This window comes from Bombus fervidus, chromosome 16 (genome assembly GCF_041682495.2).
Source record: "Bombus fervidus isolate BK054 chromosome 16, iyBomFerv1, whole genome shotgun sequence".
NCBI lineage: Eukaryota > Metazoa > Arthropoda > Insecta > Hymenoptera > Apidae > Bombus > Bombus fervidus.
Window position 1 is genome coordinate 4,822,027 of NC_091532.1, and position 18,104 is coordinate 4,840,130.

Here is an 18,104-nt window from a genome sequence, read left to right on the forward strand (position 1 = left end):
TTCATTTTTAAAACAAAATCTGCAAAATTTATAATTTAGAGCCATCTACTGACATAGATTTGTTATATTTGAAAAGTAAATAATCTTTCTTAATTTAAAAATAAACAACAATATTTTATTCTTTGACTATATTTATTAAAATTATTCAACTTTACAATTATAGTAATAATAAAAATAAATTTCCTTTTATTCTTTTTGATATTATATGTATCCATTTGTGTGTATACACATATGTATATATATATAATATCAATAATATCAAACGTGTGTATTTATATTTTGTAATTTCTTGTACTCTCTTCTCAATCCCTGAAGTCTAAACCTCAATTCAAATCTTTCTATATGACAATTTGAAGATTAAGCTATATTCTATTTTCTTCAAGAAATTTTTTATATCGCTTTTTCCACTTATCTTTGACATCCATAATATTATGCTGCAATTTATATGTCTACTTTAAATTTTTGAAGCTTTTGTCATATATTAATATTATAATTGATTAATTAAATACAAATTATAACCTGTAATATATGCACTCCGCGTTGTGTAAGGACTATAAGTTCTTTCATTCCATCATTGGTGATATCCATATAACATATAGAATGTACAGGTGCATCAAATAATTTTCTTATGATCAATTCCCATGAGTCATTTATGAAACAAAAAATAAGAACTTCTTGACCATAGGTTCCTAAGAGTATCTCATTTTGCCCATCCATATTTATGTCAGCAATACAAGAACATAAAATACAATCAGATGTTTCACTACCATTTAATGTTATGTCTTCATCCATCCCATTATTTAGAACATCCCTAGTTATAAAAAATATGAAATTAATTTTTATTATACATATTTAAAACAAAATTAACTTACATAAAGACAACTGCATTACTTGTATTCACAACAAGAACATTTAGTTTTGTTTCTTGATCATTTAGGAAAGATTTAGAGTCTACAACAAATTGAAAATATACATTAGTTTTGATTTCTAATCAAGCTTTTTTAGGATATACAGATATTAATATGTGTAATGAATTTTACTATTAGAGTTAAGAAAAGAAGGTTTCTCAATACTATTTTGAAGTGAAAAAATGGATACACTGGAAACAGGTCTGTCATATCTTAATTTCCAACTTCTGCAAACTTTTAATTCTAAAACATTAGTTATAGCTACATTGACCAATCCACACTCACAACCGATTACTGTCAGTCTCCTAAACAAATTAAAGCTGAATATTATTAGTTATTATAATGTAATGCATAAAGATTCGTTTCACGTATATCATACCAATTGTAATTATCATAATAGTAAATATTAATCCATATTGCAATTCCTTGAATATCATGCAATTCAGGAAAGTACTTTTCAATAGGTGATTCACTGTAACTGTGATTTAATTTGTCTTCTTTGATCATATGTATTTTATAATCACTGCCAGAGAGTAACCAAACAACCTAAAATCTTAGGAAAAGTTATAATTCTGCTATAAATTAATAAAATATCATATGCTTAAATATTATTTTTTTAAGTATAATTAAAAGATCATTACTAATATAAAAAATTACCTCATTAGGGGCATTTTGTTGGGGTAATATAGTATGATATAAATGGTACGGTGTATATGCTAATTCCACCATAAGACAATTTTGTGCTATAGCTTCAATGGAACTTCCTTCATCTCCTTCGCCATCTATAGCACCTTCTGTATATATATTTAAATATCTTTCTACAGATGTATCTGTACTTGCTTTCAAAATAGTTATTCCTATCACAAATCCATCACCGTTGTCAGACTTATTATAAGCATCAATAGATATGATTTCTGCACCACCTAATAAATACAAACTTTTAATCAGATATAGAAAACTATTGTTTTTGGATAAAGTATTAATATTTAAGGTTACAAACTGGGAATGTACGTAAAAAGTAGTTCTTTAACCAGTGGTCTTAAATGTAGATTTGGCATCAAATGGTATTCACAAGAATATATTTTTCTTTTCAAAGAAGCCACTAATACCTTATTGGAACCATTGACAGAACACAATTTGGTCATTGAATAAATATTTCCCTGTGATGTCAAGGGAAACCAATGTGCGTCTGTTAAATTATTCATGTTGTCTTCACAATGTTCTTCTTTGGTTAAATTTTATTCTGAACCATAATTCATTTATTTATATTTAATATCCTATTTTTCTTCTAATAGCCTCAAGTTTAAATTTAAGGTTAAGAATGTAAAACTCATTTTAGGTACAAGATTAAGTCACAGATTTGTATAATTTTCGCGTTAGAGATTAAATTTTTGTTTGTTAATGAATAGCAAATATCATCTTGCATTAACAATAAATTAAGTATAAACATTAAGATACATTTTATTTGTATACATATATGTACATGTTCATTTAATATGTACTATATTTCTCTACTTTTGCCAAATATAATTTTGTTGCATATGTTTAAATCATTAGAAGTTTAGAATGTTAAATATTATTTTCTATATCGTATAATTGTTTTTTATATTGAAATTGTAGTACAAACGAGATACATGATAGACCTAACACTCACTGCATTTTTATGTAGCAAGCTTCTTTACCTTTAGGGCACCTTTATCACATTATCGTTCGTATAGTCATAGATGAGGTACTAGCGCTAGTATACACAGATTCGGCAACTCGTTCAATTTTTGGTGGTGGGAGATGTCATCATTTGATGGTGTTTTGATGTGTATTAATCGCTTAGGATATATTTATTAAATGTATCTCAATGTTATTATTTTGTAAAAAAATAATCAATTTTCAAACATTTGCGAACAATTGCTACGATTTGAAATAAATACACTAAATAAAAATTCTATTCTAATGAAAATATGATTAACAACTCAAAATGAATATAGATTTGATTTTAGATACTTCAATTATCTGATCCGTTTGAAAATTTTCCAAATAATCTAATATAAAAGCATAAAAACTATACATTTGTCAGAGTGCAAGCCTACCTGTTTTATCTAAAGAAAATACACACACATACACACCATATACAACTTAAATTACTTTTACAAAATATTATGGATATCCCTTGACTTTTTTAATTTAGTATCAGTCAAGTTACCTATAATTTAGGGTCCTTTTCTGACAGAATGTTAATTGTTTTAACACTACCTACATATTATCATGTATAGTACCATGTATGGTATATGCTCTAACCACTAACAGGTGGTTTACCAGAAATTAATAACATATTGTACGTCAGTCATGACATTTACCTTTATAGAAAGGTAATTGCCATTCGCGGAAATCCAATATCGAAATTAATCGTGTGCGATCGAGTAGGTTGACCTAAATACTGTGGTGTCATTTAAACCAACATAGAGGTGCATATGGTACATACGTAAATGTAAAGAATAGTATTTTCGAACACAGTCCTGTTCTAACACTCTTTTGTACAATCTAATTTTATGTAATGAAATTCTTTTTATAATATTAAATTACGAAATATCATAATATACACTAAAAATTATTAAATGTCGCCCTACCTCGTGTTATGACAAATTTGTTAAATAGTATAATTTTTTTTGGACCTAATTCTGCCATCATGTTAACGATATAATTAAAACCAACGATGAAAATTTACCATACCTCTTTATAAGACTGAAAACCATAATACAATTTTCCTTCCAAGAATCTAATAACGTTTAATATTACAAATGAATATGTGAATGTAAAAATTGTTCTAAAGTACGTATATAATGTACAACAATCAGTAAATGGGGGACACTTTCATACGGGGATCATGCAAAAACTACTTGAATTCGTTTATCAAACGCGTATATGTACATATACATATATACATATACATAATATATATATTTTTTTTGCTTTTTTTTATTAAACACAGAATCACAGAGCAAACTGGACATGTCGGAGGGATGGGAGATTTACATAATCTAGCTGATTTTTCTGGTACGATGCACAGGGCTCACCTCCACGTTTTTTAAAAAATACATATATATAATATATATATATATGTGTGTGTGTGTGTATTTATATATATATATTTGATGTTCCGTTGTTGTACAAAATATACTCGCTGGTTAAAAAATCAATTGCGGTTTTTTAGTAAAAAACATACGAAATCGAAGAGGGTGAGCCCGCGTGGACTGATCGCGGCCCGCTCGGTATCCGCAGAGAAGATTTCATTAGTGGAAGTAATTAAATTTTATTTACAAATCAAGGCAATATCGTTAATTATGTTTGTTTTTTTTTTTTATACATGCATACTCGCATCTCTCATTCTGTTTTTAGTATCCTTTTTCATTTTCTTTTTTACCTCACGCAGACACGTTCACACATTTTACCGACAAGATATTATGAACCCTAGTATAATACGTAATTTCATTCCATTTGTGACGAATTGTTTCACTTTTTTGTACAATGTATGTATAATAATGATACAATAATTTAGTAATCGTTCAGGATGTAACAGGGCAACACGACTGGAGCTTTTTCCTTTATTTCAGACCTCTTCGCCATTCACATTCATTTAAACTGATTACATATAAAAAATTTCAGTTTCGACTTTGCGCCCGTCGTCCGGCGAACGGTTTTTACCATTTCCGTTATTTCTCTTTCCATTATTTTTATTTCATTAAAAAAATTTCTGTTTTTAAATTATACTCTCCATGTTACACACACACACACACACACAGACGTGCGCGCGCGCGCATACACACATGCACACACGCGTTCTCTTTTTTCTCTCTTTCAAAATTATATCCTCTTATTATATTTGCTTCTTTCGTACTACAGCAAAGCTGCTGCGAAGTAACGATGTTTTTTCGGCACTGAGAAAAATGTTAGCGGTTCGTTATTGCTGTATTGCAACATGATATATCGTTACCAAATAGTCGCTTTATTTCGGAGCGAATCTAGCCGATAACAATAATCATTCGAAATTAATGCAATGACAAACGCGCCAATGAAAGTAACGACACAGAATTCGTTCTACTTGTCTTTTCCCCTCATTTTTTCTTTTAAAATTCCATCGTTTCTATTATAGATCGCTAAGTAAACCTACACTTCATAGCAACGAACATTACACATGTAGAGGCGTAGATAAATTTATAATTAATTTTAATAAAATCACCGGTACGTATAATAGTGGGCTCTTAACAAATTCAAGATATAGTTCAATATTTAACGATATCGTAAACGTAATCATACAAGCGAATGATATTGTACAATTGAATTTAATAAAAAATATATCACTTGTACGCTCCCTGTTTATAAATAAGAGCAACAGCTCTTGTACTTTCATGTATGTATGCGTTATACACATAAATACACGTATATATAATGTGTATATATATATATATATATAAGTCAGATTACAGCGACGAAGAGCTACGAATTCGAAGACATCGTTGCGTCGCTGTACGAAAGTATCGCGCATTAAAAATTAATTGGTCTACCTAAATATTTATATATACCTAATTACGTATCACGATCGTTTTCGCTACACCTTTCTCGCGCTAACAGTTTTCTCGGCGCTCTTTTTTTGCTTTTATAATAAATCTAAATGTACTGTATTCTTTCTCTCCCTCTTTCTCTCTCTCTGTCGCTCAACTGGTAGCAGACGAAAGCCATCATCCTCAATGTTATTTTATAGCGTCTCTACAATCATGTTACAACTCCATAATAAGAATAATAATTATAATTATAATAATAATCATAATAATAATAATAATTAAAAAAGAAAACAAAACAAAATGCTTGGAAAAACGAAACACGACAAAAGATACGCACTTATTAGGTTATGAAATACTATGGATACTCGTCTAGAGCATCCAACGGGTTTGCATTCCATAAAAGCAATATACTAGATTGTTAATATTAATTAATCACGGAAGCACGACATGATGGATGCTTAAGGATGTTTGATGTATGATATTTCGTGTGTTTAATGTTAGATCCGATAAGGAACGTGGTCTTCGTCGGATGCAACATTAACTTTGCTTCTTCACACATCCTCCCGCCCGATCTTCCATCAAACCGATGAGGCTTTACATTACGATGATAATTTCCGGACTTGAATTTGATTATGGTAAAAATCATTAGAGATGAAAGATTTCCGAGATTAAAGGAGAACGAAATAATAATAATAATAATAATAACAATAAATAGTAATAATAATAATAATAATAAAGAGAAGAAGACCGTAGAATTTAGAAATATTTTCTGTTTCTTAGGATTTTGCCACATGACTGTATATGTCGCATTGTAATCGCTTGTATATCATATCTTAAATTTATGACTGCTTTCAGACAGTACACGAGAACATTATAAAAGACGTTGTGTTCAATTTGGAATATACATATAAAATTTCCTTGTGTGGGTGGCATATTCTCCGTGTTTTTTGTATGCACTTCCCGAAAAGGTGCACTATAATTAATAGAGTCATTTCGATGGGCACTGTACGAGTGGAAACAATCACACTTTTATATTATTGACATACTTTTGTAAAAGTGTATGGTAAATATATTGTTACTTGTGTAATCTCTTAAATCGATTGTGTTTTCGAGAAATTTTAAGAGCTAATGAACGTTTTGTATAACTTTCGATTTCTTTTTCTTTTAATGAATTCGTCGAGTTTGCGAAAAGCATACACATATAAATCAAGATTGAAGTAAAGATATATGGTTATTGCATAATTCTATACTTTGAAAACAGTTAAATCAAATATTCTAAGAGTTTCGAGTTTAGTCAAACATAGAAGGCGAGGTACGTTTACTAACAATAAGTACAAATGTTCCATAGCATGCTGTTTCTTCTTAAATACGAGTAATAATGAACATAAAAATACGGCTAACAAGTTAAGGTTTAGATATAAACATTCAACATTTATATACAATGCTGAGAAGTAAGTTCGCATATTTTGGATTAAATAGTATTAATATGATTTTTACATAAAAATATTATAGCTATGAAAATCGATTTAATTCTTAGTTCTTGCTTATTCGAATTTTTAGTACATTATGTCACTGTTCTATCAGTTGGGTTAAAAGTAAGATCTAGTTGTGAACGATACTGATCCGTTTAAAACACTGTCATATAAAACAAAAAACTGATAAAACATATAGTTGGAAGCCATTTAATATTATGCAATATGTATAACTTATTGTTGTATAATATTCTTATCTCTGTATACCCTAGCCCTTTTTTAATGAAATAAAAACCTACAACACTGATGGCTTACTTTTTTTCAATGATAAATAACGACGTAATATCAGATAATAATAATATATAGACTAAAATTAAAGAAAACTACCTCCAAACTATATATATTGTTAAACTTTACTGAGTGATTATTTAAAAATAACAACGATTTATTTTAAAATTTATAAAATTTCTTTACAATTAATTCGTTTTAATAAAAGATGGATTAAAAATTTTGTTTCTATTTATTAATGTCTTATCTTCTTTATTTACAAATTTCTAAAATTATTAAAATTTCAGAAGAAAGACAGTAAGTTAATTTCAAGATTTTTGTGTTATGTTATGTTAAATAGATGATGAAAATACATCGATATTGAATAGGATGAACGTTAAGACGTGAGTAACATGTATGATTAGAAAATTCTTTAACAGGCATTATAAAACTATATCTAGTTGACTGCCTGTTCTCCTCTGTAAAATTGTTTTTCTAAAAATTCAATAATGCGATCGACGTATAGTATCCTTAGTAGTCTGATATTTGAAATTAAGTTAATGACGGCAGTACAATAAAATTTGATTTACTGCATCATTCATACTGACAAATATATTAGCAACAATACGAATAAAATAAAAAAGTATAAGTAACGACAGTTTGATTGGATATGAAAGTATAATGCTAGCTATACATTTCTTATGCACGAATTAAGCGTACAAAATTGACGACTATCTGTTAGTAAATATAGTTACATGTGTAAATATACATTTGTTTACTTATTCATCCTTTATGGACTACATCTAAATAATTTTAATTTGTTAATGATTTTGTAATGATTAACATAATGTTCCATTATTCATATAACTGCCTGGAGGGAAAGAATGATATGCATTGACCTAATGTTCCAAATATATATTGATTTTTTATCTTATACAATTCCCATTGCATTGTTTTTTTTTTTTTTTATTATTCTTTGAAATGAAGTTAAAATAACATGAAAATAATAAAAACAATATATATTCTTTCTTTCTTTGTACTTTTCACTCAATCCAATTATTAAAACATAATTTTTTTTATATTTGCATCATTTCCCCAAATTTCCTATTTATATCTCAACCTCATTTATAAAATATATGTTTGATCAAGCAAAATCAAACACACAAATTTTCAATGAATTTTAACAAATTCTAATTATAAAGGGTAAGAAAATTTCATGATTTAATTTCATTTTTCGTAACTATTTGGAATTATCAGCCTCATAAAATTTGTATAAAAATTAATTATTTCTTTGCACAATATTTATGATTATATAAGAAATACTCATTGAAGTTTCACACATAACATGGTTAAAAGCAATGCAAAACTACGGTAAATAATCGGAATATACAGAGGAAAAAATTATAACGGCCCATCAAAAGACTCTTAAGTAATCTATTTCTTTTTCTCTCAGTGTTACTTAATACTACACTTTGATTTATTCTCTCGTGCAAATAATTTTTTATATACTCTGCATGAATTTAAATCACGTACATGTACTTATTCGATTTCAAATGCATATTCACTTTTTACATTCATTGTTATCGTTATCATTTGCTCCTTTTCTCAAGTACATCAAACACGGAAACACGCATTAATTTATTATGCAACCAATAAGTTGTATTCGAAATCTATTCCATGTCAATGTGATTGGAAGAGTTATTTGTTTATGACCAATTGAGCTACTTTTTAATCTTTCATCAAATACCTTAATAATTAGATAAATACGATCAGTTCATTGTATCTGATATACTGTGAACAGTTATATCATATTATTATTTCTTAGGAAAAAGAACTGAAGCCAATGATAAAGCAGTTGTGATTCATGTTGTGTCAAAATGAATACAGGAGGGTTTAGAATTTTCACCTCCTTTTGGATGACTCTTTGATAGGTATGCTTACATTATACACCCAACACTTAGTGGGTCATACCTGGTTGTCCATTGCTACATAACAAGCAAGCAATGTGGAATATTCCAATCAAAGTTCTCCTCAGAGTGCATTGAGCGATGATAATACTGGCTACTTGGCCAGAATTTAGGTAGGGCTAGGAAGCGCCAAGTGAACCTGACCCTGGGCTTGGACTATTCTGTACAGCTGGAGGTACTTGATTATAAGGATGATTACTATTGCACAAGACTGTATAAATATTTTCCACATTACTGAGCTTCTCGAAAAATGGAATTAGATCTAATAGTTCTGAATCTGTCATATCATCAAACCATGATGCCACTGGTACCTAAAAATGAATTTATTTTATTCCTTTAATTATTTTCTTCTTTTTTGTATATTTTTCATTGGTAAAACTTACTGCATTATCTGGATGGAAAATGTAACTGGCAGGGCTATTATCAACAATAATAATTTGCTGTAAATCCCGCCCTAGTTTATTTAAATCTTTAACATAATTTCCTCTGTGATAAACACAAGATTCTCTAAACAGTCTTGCTCTAAACACTCCCCATCTGTCAAGCAGATCTGCTACTGGATCAGCATACTGTAAATATCAGAAATATCGAACGTTCAAACAAACCTGAATATGAAGCCCATGGTAATAATAAACAACTGTTCGCATAATATACCTTAGCCAAACTTGCTGTGAACAATACACACTCGTACAGTTCACCCATTCTCTGTAAGAATTCATCCACATAAGGCCTCTTTAAAACATACACTTGATGCACTGTCCCATCAATCTCTACAGGAACAACAAAATCGGCATTGTTGATTGGTTTGAAAGAACTATGCACTAGTGTTTCATCCAAATCAATCACCATGCACTTCTTGTGCATATCCTGATGTCTGACAGGTGGGAGAAGGAACCTTGGGGATCCAGTCCTTAAGGATGGAGAACCATGTCCATCGCCTTGTAACGAGCTTGTCTTTGAACTTTTAGAACTACTTCCACGTCCTCTACCGAGGCAACAAAGTAGAGATCGCAGAAGCCCACGCCCTCTTGGCTTTTTGCCACTGGCTGAACCGGTGCTGTTCACTTCATTCTCTTGTGGTAACTGAGCTACATTTGGAAAAAATAAATATCATCTTGTAAATACACATATGTAAATATGTATATGATACATATATTAAAAAGTGATAAAAATTGTTAAAATTTGTGCCAAAATAGATATATATTTATACAAAAATATATGGAACATAAAATGCAAAATTTGTTCTTATAATTGATGGAACGTTATTTTCTGCTTAATATACAAAGGGATGAATTACTAGAAATTACCATTTTTAGGATAGTAGAATATTTCTATAAGCATATATTTTGACAGTTTTAAGAAATGGGAGAGGAACATTTTTACTTTATCTTAATTTAAACATTGTTTGGCTTCGTCCAAGCAATATTTGAGCATCGAGTAAACGAATCGGATTAAGTGAATTAAAACGGCGGCAAGGTATGGGTACGACACGATGCAATAAGTTACACGCGAAACTTAGGTGAAAGAAAAAGAGGGGGAGAAGGATAGGAGACACGATTTGTGAAGAGGCGAGGCGAGGCAAAACGAGGCGAGGCCAGGCAAAAACGAGGGCGAGAGGAAAAGAGACGTCGGAAGTGAAGTATAGGCGAATAGCAGTGGAAGGGAGGAGTAGAGGGGTGAGAGGTGAGAAGTTAGGTGAGGTAAGGTGAGGAGCGAGGTGCAGTCCCGTAACAGGTGCAGATTCCATCCAGCATCTGGAAGAAAAACGTAAAAAAAAAAAAATGTAAGGCGGCAAGCCTATATTCACAGCAAATACCTACCTTTCCCATTATTAAATTGGCCTAGCTCGTCATCCCGCGACACTTGGGTGATAATGGACGATGCGTCCATTTAAACATTTGTTGAGAGTCCCTGCGTGCTGATCGTGAATTCCGTTAATGCGCGCGCGCGACAATATATATATATATATACACATACATAAACAACACACACGCGAACGATCCCAAGAATGAGAGAGAGCGTATACGCGCGGTAGCACGCACACGCACCAACTCACTCACTCACTCAGTCACGACGTACGAAATCTCTCCCTCCAAACGTTGTCGCGGCCGCCGCCGCCACCGCCGCCGCCGCCGCCACCACCACCTCCACCGTCTCCTTCACTGTCGCCACCGCTGCTGCCGCTGCCACCGTCGTCGTCGTCGCCGCCGCCGCCGCCACCACCTTCACTGTCTCCACCACCGCCGCCGCCACCTCTACGAAGATCACCACAACTTGGCGAACGGAGACGCATAGGCGCAGGCACGGGCACGGGCACGAGTACGCTCACGCACACGCACCCACACGGTGTGTTTTCAATACCAACAGTGATATTTACTTCACCGAGATCAGCACAAGATTTATCTTGATCTTAAATACCAATGTAACTCAGCGGTACAGTGCAGAGACGATTAACTTAGTAGGATCAGATTATTATAGTTGATACTGCATTGAAAGAATCGATCGGTTTCTTAAACGTAAATGTAACTGGGGAAAGTTAATCCAATTCTTGGTTGCATTCATTCCAAGGGAGCTCGTATTGCACGTATGCCTACGTATACGTGCATGTACGCTCTCTCTTTTACGCGCCACACCTATGTCGTTGCGCAGTTCATCACGATTCGACATTTGTCGTATAAGTTCTACTCCTTCAATGCGTTTTTCTATTCAATGATGATGTCCTTCGACGCACGTCACATATATCAATCTTTCCACGATGGTTTTCGATATTATTGTTTGATATAATTAGTTCATGTATTTGTTTATTATTTGAGTTGGTAACAATAGGGATTCATTAATATTTCGTAACAATCATGTTATACACTTAACACACACAACATTAAACAATGTAGATTTCTCACACAACAAACACTCACTGTAGCTACAATTTCGTCCGTTCAACGGAAACAACGTTGCGGACCTGCGCTACAGAGGTTTTTGATGTTAATGTTTTGCTGGCTCTTGTACTTCACGCGATTGTCGCGCCTCCTCACGACCTTCAATCGAATTATATGTACGACCGTTGCGCACCGTTTGAACTCAAAAATTAATGCCATAAAAGCAAAGCAAGGTGCACGGTTTCGCTGTATTCCTTTTGTGGCCATCAACTGACTTTGTTAGTAATGATTCATATCAAATAGATAGATTTTTCAGCGGAACTATAGCCTACTAGAAATTAAATTTTGTTAAATGAGAAATTCGCTTCATTTACCTTGAGTTTCATTATATTTAGACGTTATGATTGAATTACGTATATGATACTTGGGTCATATTTTTTTACAATATAAATATGGGTAGAAAGAAAATTTATTTTTTATAACTAACAACGGCATGACTACAGTTCAGCATCTTTACCTTGAAATTTCACCTCGTAATATATTTCGTGTAACACAATATTTGGTCTTATACCTTAACTTATGATACACAGTAGCAATGTATGTATTCAATGATAAGATTAAATAGCTTTAATTACTATAAATTGAGCATAACTTTCTTTGTTAAGAAATATGTAATATTCTTATACGTTTCATATTATGTGCACATTACATAATTGTCCAAGTTCATTCATTGTAAATAATTCCCGATAATTTTTATTCTATATGCATTCTAACGTTCTAAAATGGAAGACCAAGGTAATTTGTGCCCAGATAATATGTTTTGCTTTAAATAAAATGTGACCATTTTATTTTTATACGAATTTTTGTTATATATCACAAATGTATAGAATATTGACATAAAATTTCATTCCTCATTTCAATTTATTGTGTATATATATATGTATATATATATATATATTCTCTATTAATATATTTTTTATTAAAATCTACCTTAAATGCAAATCATTTTCAGTTTGTCATACATTACATTCATTCAACTTACAGTTTTTTATATTTATGATAATACTACTGAATGACAAATTGTAGAATCGTGTACATAATATGTATATGAATATATATATATTCTCTCTCTCCCTTTCGCTCTCTTTTATAAATTTATATGTATATTAAAAAAGGAGATAAATAAAAATATTAAAAAATGCAACTTCTATCTTAATTTTGCACAGTTTGATATCTTGCAGGAAGGTCACCAGTACAATCACTCTGTTCTTCTTCTTTGTTTCGATGTTTACTTGAAATTGATTTTGTTCTTTCGTTTTAATTACAGCGATAGAAAATCTTCGAGGACGGATTTTTCTCACTATAATTTATCACTTATTTTTCATTAACATTGTTCGTCTTGTTACTCTCCCACAAAATAAGCCGGTGATGAAAATTAAGCCGATCATTGTTAACGCGATAATCATGAAATATCGTCTTGCAGGAGACTGATTTACCGTTGAATACAATTCCTGGATTGAATTTGGTCCAATTAACTGAAAATAAATAAATATACATATATTATTAATATATAATATTTATTATAAGAAATATAGAATTCGCTACCTTAGCTGCATTTCTGAACATTTCGATCCTTGTAGTTAACATCTTATAGCAATCAGGTTGTAGAGATTTATTACTGTCTTCTAATACATTTTGTAAACACATGATATCTAAGAAAAGAAAAAGAAATAATAAAATTTTGATAGATTTATACTTCTAATAAATGAACTAATTTATATATAAAATGTATTGTTTATTTGTTTAACGTACGCCTCCCTGCGCCTTGAGGAACATCACTACAGTATTTACTGACATCGACGGCACATGCTTTCTGTAATAATGGATCTACATTGATATCTGCTCTTGTTTGTTCTATTAAGTCAGCAATTTCAAGGCGACATTCTTCTTTCATATCTCTATTTCCAGCATTAAATTCCATTTTCAAACATTCTTCTACAGCTCCTGGATCATTGTCATCTGCTTTACAAACTGTTTCAATCTGTTCCAAATAGTTATTATATTGGTTAATATATTTATTTCAAATTATTTATCCTTTTTTTGAAAATATTCTAATGATAATACCTCATGTGCACACATTGTGGCTAATAATGGATTTAAATGATAATTTAAAGCTGCTTCTCTAAGTATGTTAGTCATTTGGTGTTCACATTTTATTAAAAGTTTTGACTCTCGAAATTTAATTTTTAAACACCTTATAACTTTTCCTTCGAGTTCTTTATCGGTAGGTTCATTTAATAAAACCTAGGGAGGAAACGTCATACGTATAATAAGGTAGAAAAAAAAGATATAAGTAAAATATGTTCAAACATACCTCTTTACAATGCTTATTAATATCATAAGAACATGCAATTTGTAATGCAGTATTAAATCTGTAGTCTGTGTTTTGTTCAATCATTCTTCGAATAACAATACTTTTGCATTTATCATCAAACGTTGGTTCATCTTTATATTTTTTTAAACAATCTAACGCTTGTGAACGACTTATATCATGGCAGAATTGCCTTACCATCGCTCGGCAATTATTTAATAAAGTGAAATCGCTTGAACTGTCTTGGAATTCTTGTTTCCTCACTTTAAATAATTGTTTATGACACGCATCTGTTAATTTTGACTTGTGTGCCGCTAAACATTCGAGAATCTGAAGTAATAATATTTGCATTAATATAGATATCAAAATATAGATATAAAGATAAATATGTATATATCACAACCTGAGAATTTCCTGGTTCAAGATCATAACAATACTGTTTAATATCATTTGTACATTGTGCCTGTAAGATAGGATCAAACTGAATGTTTTCTCTTTGTTGATAAAGCTGTGCTTTTAACTGTTGTCTACATTCTTTTGTTATGTGATGCTGAGTATCTTTTATTATATCTTCTTGCACTTTTGTACTTAAACATTCTATTACTTCTGCCTTAGTTTTAGATCTAAATATTATATTTTAAAATATAAACATTCTTGTATTGATAAAAATTCATATAAAATATTTAAGAAATCTACTCACTTTGGACACCATCTTTTAACAGATGGTCTACAAGCCTCTTTAAATTTATAGGTAAAGTGATAATTTTTTAATGATATCAATTGGAAGTGTTCCACTGCTGCTTTACATTTATAATCAGATCGTACTTCTATATCATTTTTGTGTTCTATTAAACATTCCATCATATCACCTTCATCTTTACCATATTTTAATACTTCCTGTTTTTTTAAATATTTCATATAAGTTTCACAAGTAAAAATTATGTGTGTTAATATTTAACTTAAATTTTTGAAAAAATTATATTGTACCTCACAATGACGCTCTATGATATGGTAACATGCAGCAGAAATTATTGGATTCAATTCAACACGTTCTGCTTGTTCTTCCGTAAAATTGCCGACTGCTAATTTGCAATTTCTGCTTAAACTGTGAATAAAACAAATGGATTGTAAAATAAATTTAAGAATTTTCATATGACTGAATACATCTACTATTACCGTTCTAAATTATCTTGAAGACATAATATTTCTTCTCCTTTTGCTGTTTTGTCATAACAAAATGATGCTAACTCAGTCAGACACACTTCCTCAATTTCAGGTTGTAAATCAACATTTACTGCTCTTTGCCTCATAACGCGTCTAATTTCTTCAAGACATTCTGTTCTTAACTAAAATGAGCCAATACAAGAATAGCTTTTAACTTCCAGAGTTACTTAAGGTATTATATATAGTTATTTATGAAACTACGTGAATTCTTACTGTCATATTCTTTTGAGGATGATACACATGTCTATATAAACATGGTAAAACAAGAGGTCCTCTTTCTGGATCCATTTGTTTTCCATCACTAGCCCATGCATTTCTTGCATGACATAGATGTGTTGCATCATATTTACATGCTCTGTACAATTGGGGATCTAGTTTGAAATCTCTAGCTACAAAATATTGTATCTGAACTAAAGCAGTTTCACAAGCTTCTGTCATTTTGTCTGTACCAAGTTGTTCCATTAAACAGGATATCATTCTGGCATCACCTCCCTGTACCTATATGTAAATCAAATTACAATATTCACTTATTATTTAATGAAATATCAATTGAGTTGTTTCAATTCTTTTCTTACATTTTTGCAAACTACATTTGCAATTAATTCACACTGTTCCTTTAAAACAGGATCAATTCTCCAATCTTCTCCAGCATCAGCTTCCATAATTAGATCCTCTAACTATTATTATGTTTAAAAAACATTTCATTAATATTTATTATTATATAATCTCTTATGTATATAAATGTATATATGAAAACATTTGATTACCGCTCTCTGACATTTACTAGATATTCTCGATTTCCTCTTTCTTGTTCTTGTATGCTCCATCAAGCAATGAATTGTTGCACCACCAACTTCTAAACTATTACAAAATGCTGTAATATCATTAGCACAACCATCAACTATCTCAGGGGATAATCTATAATCTTCCATTAAAAGTTTTCTATGATCAAACATTTCAGCTTGACAGTTATTATCAATTTTACTACCATTTTTTGCTGCAGATTCCAAACAAAGAAGAATTTGTGCAAGTCTTATGTTTTTATCTTCAAACACAGATCTTCTACAATGATTACTTTTAATGTCATCTTTACAAGCTTTAACTAATCCTTTACTAACTCTATAATCAGATGCAATTAATTTCCCTCGTCTTGCAAGCTGTTCTTGGCACATTGCTGTCATAGATCTATCTGTTTTGTGTTGCATTAAACACTTATATACTTGACCACTTCCTGGTCTAATATTTGGACAAAATCTAGTATGGTCTTCTTCACAAGCTAAATACAATTGTCGGTCTAAGTTGATATTTTCTGCTTGTATTTCAGATACATGAAGTATATGTCTTTTACATTGAAGTTGAAGTTCATTAACATGTTCTTGTAAACAAGCTAATATTTGTCCTTGGGATATGTCTCTGTAAGGTTGTACCTTGTCACATTTGAATTTTTTAATATCATTTTCACAATCTGAAGAAAATGGTGTTATAATCCTAAAATCACTGAATGCAATCCATTCTAACCTTTGGATATATGCAATGCATTGAGGATTTTTTACTTTTTCTCTTTGATCAATTAAACATGAAAGATATGCTCCATGTTTATTACCAAAAGCAGTGCAATCCAATGAATCTAACTCTTTGCCACAGGTTCTTCTAGCTAAACGTTCTATATTTGAGTTACCTGTAACATTTAAGATATAGTCCCAGATTGCTTGTCGGCATTCATCATCAATACCAGATACTTCAGTTGGCTGTAAAATGAAAAAACCGAATTAAAATTAGTAATTTTATTTTACTTGTATTATTAAGTACTCTATATTATAAAATAAACTGTTCTGTTAATTCAAAGTTATACCTTAAAACTTTGAATACATTCTAACAGCATTAATTCGTCGTTATTTTTAGTAATATCACCGCACAGGCGATTCAAATTTTGTCGACACTTAATATTCATAGATTTTAATAAACTATCTTCGTTTAACTTGATTATGCTGGCTCTTTTAATCCTAATCGAACTGTCAGCAGAATTGCTAAATAACCAACTGATTCTTGGAATATTGTCACCATTATTTGTAATTTCATCTTTAAAATAAGTTTTCGTCAAGTGAGTACAATTTAGCACCGACAAGTGTAGAAAAATCACAAATAAAATGCTTCTTATGTTTGTCTTATGTTCCATCCTTATGAATTAGGTTCACTTCTCCAATTAGAACTTATTTTCCATGAAACATATTACGCTGTTTTAGTACATTTATGAGATTTCCGTTCTTTTTTTTTCTTATTCTTTTCGTCTGTTATTATGGACTATGTAATGTCAACGTCACGAATAATAGTACACTCGTGTATAATACCGAACTTTGCGCGGACAGATTGCTCTATATAATACTCGTCATCTATAGTTCTATTTAATTTTCAAATAACCTTAAACGGCAGATTTTACTGAAAAATAATGAAATTAATTTATTATAC

At 30.7% G+C, this 18,104-nt stretch overlaps 3 protein-coding genes across 7 annotated transcripts; all 3 read right to left on the minus strand.

Annotated features, from left to right (window-relative positions):
* Nucleotides 1–113: 113 nt before the first annotated feature.
* On the minus strand, nucleotides 114–2,113 carry LOC139995656 (KICSTOR complex protein kaptin). Its single transcript, XM_072019312.1, has 7 exons — nucleotides 1,909–2,113; nucleotides 1,566–1,831; nucleotides 1,288–1,454; nucleotides 1,041–1,213; nucleotides 873–951; nucleotides 520–811; nucleotides 114–434 (listed from the first exon to the last, which is right to left on the minus strand). Exons 1-7 carry the CDS (start codon nucleotides 2,111–2,113, stop codon nucleotides 363–365), a joined length of 1,254 nt encoding a protein of 417 aa, XP_071875413.1. The 3' UTR covers nucleotides 114–362.
* Nucleotides 2,114–3,616: 1,503 nt separating this feature from the next.
* Nucleotides 3,617–12,359, minus strand: Hzg (CTD small phosphatase herzog). Of its 5 annotated transcripts, none has more exons than XR_011802032.1 (5): nucleotides 10,988–12,359; nucleotides 9,822–10,255; nucleotides 9,551–9,736; nucleotides 9,172–9,478; nucleotides 3,617–5,666 (listed from the first exon to the last, which is right to left on the minus strand). XR_011802032.1 is itself a non-coding variant. In XM_072019318.1 (5 exons), exons 2-5 carry the CDS (start codon nucleotides 11,055–11,057, stop codon nucleotides 9,287–9,289), a joined length of 882 nt encoding a protein of 293 aa, XP_071875419.1. In that variant the 5' UTR covers nucleotides 11,058–11,085; nucleotides 11,232–12,359; the 3' UTR covers nucleotides 7,396–9,286. The 5 variants fall into 5 exon arrangements, 4 of the variants coding, with proteins under 4 accessions (XP_071875419.1, XP_071875416.1, XP_071875417.1 ...); XM_072019318.1 differs by lacking the exon at nucleotides 3,617–5,666 and having other exon boundaries at nucleotides 7,396–9,478; nucleotides 10,988–11,085; nucleotides 11,232–12,359; XM_072019315.1 differs by lacking the exon at nucleotides 3,617–5,666 and having other exon boundaries at nucleotides 7,396–9,478; nucleotides 10,988–11,085; nucleotides 11,149–12,359.
* Nucleotides 12,360–12,494: 135 nt separating this feature from the next.
* Glg1 (Golgi apparatus protein 1) lies at nucleotides 12,495–18,013 on the minus strand. The gene is made up of 13 exons (XM_072019296.1): nucleotides 17,491–18,013; nucleotides 16,406–17,386; nucleotides 16,214–16,315; nucleotides 15,852–16,136; nucleotides 15,591–15,760; nucleotides 15,402–15,519; nucleotides 15,115–15,311; nucleotides 14,818–15,037; nucleotides 14,418–14,744; nucleotides 14,168–14,347; nucleotides 13,856–14,084; nucleotides 13,649–13,755; nucleotides 12,495–13,578 (listed from the first exon to the last, which is right to left on the minus strand). The coding sequence occupies exons 1-13, from the start codon at nucleotides 17,812–17,814 to the stop codon at nucleotides 13,414–13,416; spliced, it is 3,405 nt and encodes a 1,134-aa protein (XP_071875397.1). The 5' UTR covers nucleotides 17,815–18,013; the 3' UTR covers nucleotides 12,495–13,413.
* Nucleotides 18,014–18,104: the final 91 nt, after the last annotated feature.